An 8844-nucleotide genomic window follows, 5' to 3' on the forward strand; every position below is an offset into this window, starting at 1 on the left:
CTTTCTTTAGCAACATACAAAAACTGCAAATGTACAAGACTTAAACAGATATTTTAAATCAATGTGGTTTGTTTTTTTTTTTTTTTCAGGCAGCTTCATAGCATTTAAAGTCATTAATGAAATAATCAGCACAGGAAACATGCTGATTCCCAAATGGCTGAAGCATCATATTTGATACAACACATGCCAAAATTATTGAGGATTTTTCACTTAACCTTTTAAATTCCCAGAAAGGTCTGCTGTGATCTGTGTTTTACTAACCTCTCTGGATTACCACAGGGACACAATCACACTGTGCCTGAGTTTCAGCACTTTCTCCCTGGCAGACTAAATGACCAGGACGCTCCCCAACCTGGTGCAGCCAACGGACTACTACCCACTGCTGATCTTCCAGACAGATGGGGAGGAAGCTGCATCCTGCAGTCTGAGGGGAATGAAGAAAGATTTCAAGGCCTTGGGACGGATCGTGAAAGAGTCAGGGCTCGAGTGATTTTCTCTTCCCTCGTTCGGTTTTTGGATGACGACATGGGAGGGAATAGAAAAATTCAGTCCATAAATGCTTGCCTACAGGACTGGTGCTACAGGCAGGGCTTTGGATTCTTTGATAACAGCTGGTTTTATAAGACACCAGTGCAGATAGTGATACGTGGGAAAGGTTTATCTCGCAGGGGCAAAAGTATGCTGGGACAGGAATTAGCAGGGCTCATTTGGAGAGCTTTAAACTAGATTTGAAGGGGGATGGGGTTGTAGCTGGGCTTGCATCTCTGGGCCAGCATTCTAGAATTGATGAAGACCAGGAGGCCTCCCACACTCCTAGAGTGAAATCACGGTGCTCAGCTCGCTCCCTGAAATGCCTGTACACCAATGCACGCAGCATGGGGAATAAGCAGGAGGAGTTAGAAACCTGTGTTTGGGCAGGAGATTATGACCTGGTGGCAATTACAGAGACATGGTGGGACAGCTCACACGACTGGAATGTGGTCATGGATGGCTATATCCTTTTCAGGAAAGACAGGTGTCAAGGTTTTGATTGTGGGGTGACAATAAAACCGTGGCAGATGTATAATTAACCACCTGTCCCCCCCTTCCCCCTTCAGCCCCTCCCTCTCCCCCCTTCCCACTAAGGACAGGCGATTGGGAGGGAAAGAAAGACAGAGAGAAGAGAGTTGGAAAAATTAAAAATGTTTTACTAATGCTACTAATAAGAATAGAGAAAATAATACAAAATACAAAAAAACAATCTTGAAAGTCCCAGCAACTGCTCCAGTAGATGAAAGGCTGGCACCCGAAGTCTTGGACTGGACTCTGCAGCCAACCGGAACTGGATTCAGTCTGTCAGTAGGCCTCAGTTCGCAGGGACGACTAGCAAGGTCCTCTCCTAATGTCGACCATAAGGAAAAGGGACGAGATCCTCATGATCTCCCAGTTTTATATGAAGTACTCACGTGAATGGGATGTTATACTCCGTTGGTCAGTTTCTGGTCACCTGTTTCTCGTTGACCCTCTCAAGAGAGATGCATCCGTTCTTACCAATAACCTCGCATTCCATTGCTATGTTTACCAAAACATGTATCTGGTTTTCCAGGAAAATGCAGCTAATATGAAGGCTTTAGCTGACAGGCAAATTCACTGAAAGAGAAACCTGTTTTTTAACAAAACCAGGACAACAGGCCAGCCAGGTGAGGTGGTGGAGTTGCTCTTTACATGAGAGAGCAACTACAGCGTATTGAGTACTGTCCAGGCACGGATGAGGAGCAAGTTGAGAGTCTGTGGGTGAGAATTAAGGGGCAGGCTGGCAGGGGTGGTACTGTTGTGAGCGTCTATTACAGGCCACCAGATCAGGGTGAGGAAGTTGATGAGGCCTTCTACAGGCAGCTGATAGCAGCCTCGTAGTCACAGGCCCTGGTTGTGGTGGGGGATTTTAACTACCCTGATGTTTGCTGGAAGGACTACTCGGCCGGCCAGCCGCAGTCTAGGAGGTTCCTCTAGTGCCTTGATGATAACTTTCTGATGCAAATGGTGGAGGAGCCGACTAGGAGAGGTGCACTGCTGGATCTCATCCTCACTAACAAGGAGGGTCTGGTTGAAGCGGTAAAGGTTGAGGGCTGCCTTGGTTGCAGTGACCATGAAATGGTGGAGTTCAGGATCTCGTGTGGCAGGAACAAAATAGCAAGGGGTAATGGGTTCAAACTGGAGCACAAGAGGTTCCACTTAAATTTGAGAAGAAACTTATTCTCAGTGAGTGTGGATGGGTTTCTATTAGATGGAGATTTGTTAATGAACTATCCAGGCCCAAAGGAATTTCAAGGCCGCCTCAGAAAGCTGAAAACAGGACCTGCCGTGGGAGGGAGGCAGTTCTACAATAACAGGGCCTCAACATGACGTAAATCAACGGACCTATCAGCAGTGAGACTCCAGCGTGTGGACAGCTCGTGAACATAGATGATATCCAATTAGTGAATGCATGATTGGAGCGTGGACGTGTGATCAAAGAATAGTTGCATATATAAGGAGGCTTGTTTCTGTAATAGATGGCTCTAGCGTGATTCACATTGAATCGGAGTGCAGGGTCCTTTATTTGCTCCAACAAGTGAGGGTCACAGAACGCTGCAACAGGCTGCCTAGGGGGGTTGTGGAGTCTTCTTCTCTGGAGACGTTCAAAACCCGCCTGGACACATTCCTGTGTAGCCTCATCTAGGTGTTCCTGCTCCAGCAGGGGGATTGAACTAGATGATCTTTTGAGGTCCCTTCCAATCCCTAACATTCTGTGATTCTCTTTAACCTAACTTCAACTTCTCTTTAACCTAACTTCAACTTCTCACTTTTGTAACTTTAATATGTAGTAACTAGTTGAAATAATACTACAAAAACCCAAACATTCTTTGCATTTGTAACACTGCTCTCAGTATCAATTTCTGATTCTTCGCCAACATTTAAGTTTTGTCTTCATCCAGGAAATATAAGAAGTAGTCTAGCATTGGATTTCTTTTTTTTCAGGCTGGCTTTTCTGTTTACTGCTAATTAATAGATCCTTTGCTCCAAAACAGTGTGCAGTTTGCGGACTTCTTATAGTTCTAAGAGTAGACTAGAGTTAAAAAGCTGTCTGATTGTTCTGAGTGTACTGCAACAGCTCTTCCAGTATTTTTAATAACCTAACTTGCCTTAGGCAGCAAAGAATCCAGTGCTTTTCCCTTGTCCAATTCTTAGGCAAGAGAGAAATGTTGTATTTGAACCCTGCTTATCCTTTCTGGTCTTTTTAGAGAGATAAATGACTGAACGCTAGACTGCTGCAAGTATAATTATGTAGTAAGCTGAAGGCTTAGGCAGGTTCTCTAACCAGTATGGAAGAACATACATGCATTGTACGTAAAAGCAGAACATCAACTATTGTTTCAAATAAGATTGAGGTAGATTATGTCGTGTGTTTTACGCTGTAGAATAATCACATCAGTATTAAACTGTCAAAATTTTAATAAATATCAGTGTGGATTTTCTCAGGATGATGTGATCTTTGTCCTAGGGTATGTCCTTGAATTTGGAGCCTGACAATGTTGGTGTTGTCGTGTTTGGTAATGACAGACTGATCAAGGAAGGGGATGTTGTAAAGAGGACTGGTGCCATTGTGGATGTTCCAGTTGGCGAAGAGCTGCTGGGCCGTGTTGTAGATGCCCTGGGCAATCCAATTGATGGGAAGGTAAGTGTAACTAGGTGTTTACTACCTCTGCTTGTATCTGTGATACAGACTGCAACAGATTGTTTCCTCTCTTTTAAGGGTCCTATTACATCTAAGATGCGTCGAAGAGTTGGCTTAAAGGCCCCTGGGATTATTCCCAGAATCTCTGTGCGTGAACCCATGCAGACTGGTATTAAGGCTGTGGATAGTTTGGTGCCAATTGGTCGTGGCCAGCGTGAGCTGATCATTGGTGATAGGCAGACTGGGTAAGTTAAGTGGCCAAGCTAAAAATGTTTCCTTAAACAGAGACTAGAGTACAGCATGTGCCGATGTACAAAGCTGAACACAAAACTGCGTAGAGGTTGGGAGAACTGTAGGCAGCTTAATTTACCAATCTCTGTGTTACACAGGAAAACTTCAATTGCAATTGACACAATAATCAACCAGAAACGATTTAATGATGGAACAGATGAGAAAAAGAAGCTGTATTGTATCTATGTTGCAATTGGTCAGAAGAGATCTACTGTTGCTCAGCTGGTGAAGAGGCTCACTGATGCAGGTACAGATTTTTTGAAGGTGGTTGAGCCTGCCAACTTATGACATCCTGTTTTCATAATACTGAATACTACTATGACCTCTCCTATCTGCAAGTATAGACAGAGCTCTTATTAAATGAGTGAACTACTTGTTGTTTGGCGGTGCATGTTGTTGGGGTTCTTTGGTGGTATGTTTTTGTTTTGTGTGGTGTGTGTGTTGTGGTGGTTGTGTGTTTGTTTTTTTTGTTTGTTTTTTTTTTTTTTTGTTTGGTTGTTTTTTTTGTTGTTTGTTTGTTGTTTTGTTTTTTTTTTTTTTATGTGGACGAGAAATCTTTCTAGGTATCTGGGGAAAAAAAATCCTTTTTGCTACAATACATTAGAAGACTAGTATGAGGCCCCAAAACTGCTGAATTTGTTGTGTTGGTTTGTTTGTTTGTTTGTTTTGGTTTGGGGTTGGTTTGTTTGTTTGTTTGTTTTTATTTTCAGCAGAGTTGAGAGCTTCATCTTAGCAGTCAGGCAGGCCTGATGACAAGCCACCAGATTACAGGACACCAGATCAGGGTGAGGAAGTAGATGAGGCCTTCTACAGTCAGCTGAGAGCAGCCTCACAATCATAGGCCCTGGTTGTTGTGGGGGATTTTAACCACCCTGATGTTTGCTGGAAGGACTAAGCCAGCCAGCCAGCCAGCCAGCCACAGTCTAGGAGGTTCCTCCAGTGCCTTGACAATAACTTTCTGATGCAAATGATGGAGGAGCCGACTAGAAGAGGTGCACTGCTGGACCTCATCCTCACTAACAAGGAGGGTCTGGTTGAAGTGGTAAATGTTGAGGGCTGCCTTGTTTGCAGTGACCATGAAATAGTGAAGTTCAGAATCTCATGTGGCAGGAACAGAATAGCAAGCAGAATTGTAACCCTGGACTTCAGCTGGGCAAACTTTGGCCTTTTCAAACAATACTAGGGGAAATCCATGGACAAAGCTGCTTCAAGGTAAAGGGGCCCAAGACAGCTGATTAGTATTCAGGGATTGCTTCTACCAAGCTCAAGATCAGAGCATCCCGACACATAGGAAGTCAAGGAAGGGAACCAGGAGACCTGCGTGGTTAAACAGGGAACTGCTGGGTAAGCTCAAGTGGAAGAGGAGAGTTTACAGATCATGGAAGGAGGGGCTGGCCACTTGGGAAGAATATAAGGCTGTTGTCAGAGGATGTAGGGAGGCAACTAGGAAAACTAAGGCCTTCTTAGAATTAAACCTGGCGAGGGGGGTCAAGGACAACAGAAAGAGCTTCTTGAAATACATGGCAGATAAAACTAACACCAGAGGCAATGTAGGCCCACTGATGAATGAGGTGGGTGCCCTGGTGACAGAAGATACAGAGAAGGCAGAGTTACTGAATGCCTTCTTTGTCTCTGTCTACTCTGCTGGAGGCTGTTCTGAAGAGCCCCGTACCCCTGGGGCCCCAGAGGAAGTCAGGACAATGGAGGAGATTTCCTTAGTTGATGAGGCCTGGGTTAGGGAGCAATTAAGCAATCTGGACATCCATAAATCCATGGGTTCTGATGGGATGTACCCACAGGTGCTGAGGGGGATGGCTGAGGTCATTGCTGAACCACTCTCCATCATCTTTGCCAAGTCTTGGGGAACGGGAGAGGTGCCTGAGGACTGGAGGAAAGTAAATGTCACTCCAGTCTTCAAAAAGGGCAAGACGAGGACCCGGGTAACTATAGACCGATCAGCCTCACCTCCATCCCTGGGAAAGTGATGGAACAACTTCTCCTTGGTGCCATCTCAAGGCATATCAAGGATAAGAGGGTCATTAGGGGCAGTCAACATGGCCTCACCAAGGAGAAGTCGTGCTTCACCAAACTCATAGCCTTTTATGAAGACATAATGAGGTGGATGGATGATGGCAGAGCGGTAGATGTGGTCTACCTTGACTTCAGTAAAGCATTTGGCACAGTCTCCCACAGCATCCTCACAGCTGAACTGAGGAAGCATGGTTTGGATGATTGGGTAGTGAGGTGGACTGCGAACTGGCTGAAGGGAAGAAGCCAGAGAGTCGTGGTCAATGGGGCAGAGTCCAGTTGGAGGCCTGTATCTAGTGGAGTGACTCAAGGGTCAGTACTGGGGCCTATATTATTCGATATGTTCATCAATGACTAGGATGAGGGAATAGAGTGCACTCTCAGCAAGTTTGCTGATGACACCAAGCTGGGAGGAGTGGCTGACACGCCAGAAGGCTGTGCTGCCATCCAGCGGGACCTGGACAGGCTGGAGAGTTGGGCAGGGAAAAATTTAATGAAATATAACAAGGGCAAGTGTAGAGTCCTGCATCTGGGCAGGAATAACCCCAGGTTCCAGTATAAGTTGGGGAATGACCTATTAGAGAGCAGTGTAGGGGAAAGGGACCTGGGGGTCTTGGTGGACAGCAGGATGACCATGAGCCAGCACTGTGCCCTTGTGGCCAAGAAGGCCGATGACATCCTGGGGTGTATTAGAAGGGGGGTGGTTAGTAGGTCGAGAGAGGTTCTCCTCCTCCTCTACTCTGCCCTGGTGAGACTGCATTTGGAATATTGTGTCCAGTTCTGGGCCTCTCAGTTCAAGAAGGACAGGGAACTGCTGGAGAGAGTCCAGCACAGAGCCACAAAGATGATTAAGGGAGTGGAGCATCTACCATGTGAGGAAAGGCTGAGGGAGCTGGGTTTGGTTTGTTTGTTTGTTTGTTTGTTTTTATTTTCAGCAGAGTTGAGAGCTTCATCTTAGCAGTCAGGCAGGCCTGATGACAAGCTATGGCCTACAAGTATTTATGGGACTTTGCATTTGTTTCATATCTATGCAAGTCGGTGTGAATGGTAGTTGCAAGTTTAGTGAAGACACTTTACTGCCCAAACATAGACTTTCTTTTCAGAAACAGTGATCTCGTTGAACAAGGCTGCATATGTGATAGAGCTTGCAAGAGATCAGGCACATCACCTCTTGTCTGGTAGTCAAGCAGAGTCATACCTATCAAGAATTCCCCCACGCATTTTAATAACAATAATTTGTTTGGGACTATGAAATATAGTATCTCCTTGCAGAAACCAGGAAATCACAGACTTGCAGACTGAGCTCCTTCTACAGCCAAAGTGTGTATTAGTGAAAGCTTTAACTTCATTTTAAACAGGAAAGAAGTCTGCAAGTGTTAGACATTAGCTACCATGAACTTGCTCTTGAAATGTCTTGAGTTAGTTGAGCTAACAGATGTGTTAATTTACTACAGTGTTCTTTCCTGTAACAATGTAGTGATGCTGCCTGGGCTTGCTTTAGCAACTAGTACTTCACATGTGTGTTGTATTCGCTGATTACAGGCATGATGAGGTAATATACTCAGTGGTGTGTCTTCAATTCTTTCCAGATGCCATGAAGTACACTATTGTGGTGTCTGCCACAGCATCCGATGCAGCACCCCTTCAGTATCTGGCTCCCTATTCAGGCTGCTCCATGGGGGAATACTTCAGAGACAATGGAAAACATGTGTTAATCATCTACGATGACTTATCCAAACAGGTCAGGAAACGTTTATAGGCCCCATAGTCTGGCATTGGTGTTTGTAGCTGTAAGATCACCTCAGGTTTAGAAACTCAAAGTTTTAAATGAGCTACTGAAGTCTGAGAGCTTTCTTTATACTACACAGGCTGTTGCTTACCGTCAGATGTCTCTACTGCTGCGTCGTCCACCTGGTCGTGAAGCCTACCCAGGTGATGTGTTCTACCTGCACTCTCGCCTGCTGGAGAGAGCAGCCAAAATGAATGATTCCTTTGGAGGTGGCTCTCTGACTGCCTTGCCTGTTATTGAAACTCAGGCTGGTGATGTGTCTGCTTACATTCCAACCAATGTCATCTCTATCACTGATGGACAGGTAGGACTTCTTCATGTGCCAGTATTTCTGTGTGACTTATGGACAGGTCTCTGAGGAGGCTTCCAGGCTTCTGACCAAGATAATAAAACAATTTTCTCCTACAGATTTTCTTGGAAACTGAGTTGTTCTACAAAGGTATCCGTCCAGCCATCAATGTTGGTCTGTCTGTGTCTCGTGTTGGTTCTGCTGCTCAGACTAGGGCTATGAAGCAGGTAAGCATGAAACTGCTGCTCCTCCTCTCACACTAGAGACGAGTAGTGTGTAGGCTTTCCAAACCATTTCACTTTAAAGAGTTGCGAATAGAGAGGGAATAAAGCTTTGGATTCCTTAGCATTATGAAATTATAAAAGAACAAACTTTGGGGATCTTTTTGATATTTCCATTGTCTGCTGAGAGAGGAGGGGAGAAACAAAAATAGTATCTGCATAAAGATGTAAGGCTGTTAAGTTTCAGTATGCTGAACTGGGTGCAGATCTAACTAGAAATAGAGACTGCTCTCAACCCCATGCTTTTAGTCCAGATATGGAATTAGAGAGGTTTTAATATCAAGTGTCACCATTTTAGGGAGGAATAGCACGCTTATGGTAAAAGGCCAAGCAGACAGAATCACAGAATGCTTGGGGTTGGAGGGGACCTCTGGAGATCATCTAGTCCAAGCCACCTGCTAAAGCAAGTTCACCAGAGCAGATCACACAGGAATGTGTTCAGGCAGGTTTTGAACGTCTCCAGAGAAGGAGC

The 8844-nt window shown here is 45.0% G+C and overlaps 1 protein-coding gene across 1 annotated transcript; it reads left to right on the forward strand.

Annotated features, from left to right (window-relative positions):
* Positions 1–3499: 3499 nt before the first annotated feature.
* LOC136114654 (ATP synthase subunit alpha, mitochondrial-like) lies at positions 3500–8369 on the forward strand. The gene is made up of 6 exons (XM_065860085.2): positions 3500–3694; positions 3773–3939; positions 4084–4232; positions 7603–7754; positions 7882–8106; positions 8211–8369. The coding sequence occupies exons 1-6, from the start codon at positions 3524–3526 to the stop codon at positions 8352–8354; spliced, it is 1008 nt and encodes a 335-aa protein (XP_065716157.1). The 5' UTR covers positions 3500–3523; the 3' UTR covers positions 8355–8369.
* Positions 8370–8844: the final 475 nt, after the last annotated feature.

Source organism: Patagioenas fasciata, chromosome W (genome assembly GCF_037038585.1).
Source record: "Patagioenas fasciata isolate bPatFas1 chromosome W, bPatFas1.hap1, whole genome shotgun sequence".
Classification (NCBI taxonomy): Eukaryota; Metazoa; Chordata; class Aves; order Columbiformes; family Columbidae; genus Patagioenas; species Patagioenas fasciata.

Bases quoted from the DNA above. Each gene is read 5' to 3' on its own strand.
- LOC136114654 (XM_065860085.2), top strand. From the start codon at position 3,524: ATGTCCTTGAATTTGGAGCCTGACAATGTTGGTGTTGTCGTGTTTGGT. The intron at 3,695-3,772 runs GTAAGTGTAACT...CTCTCTTTTAAG, and splicing joins GCAATCCAATTGATGGGAAG to GGTCCTATTACATCTAAGAT. The intron at 3,940-4,083 runs GTAAGTTAAGTG...TGTGTTACACAG, and splicing joins ATTGGTGATAGGCAGACTGG to GAAAACTTCAATTGCAATTG.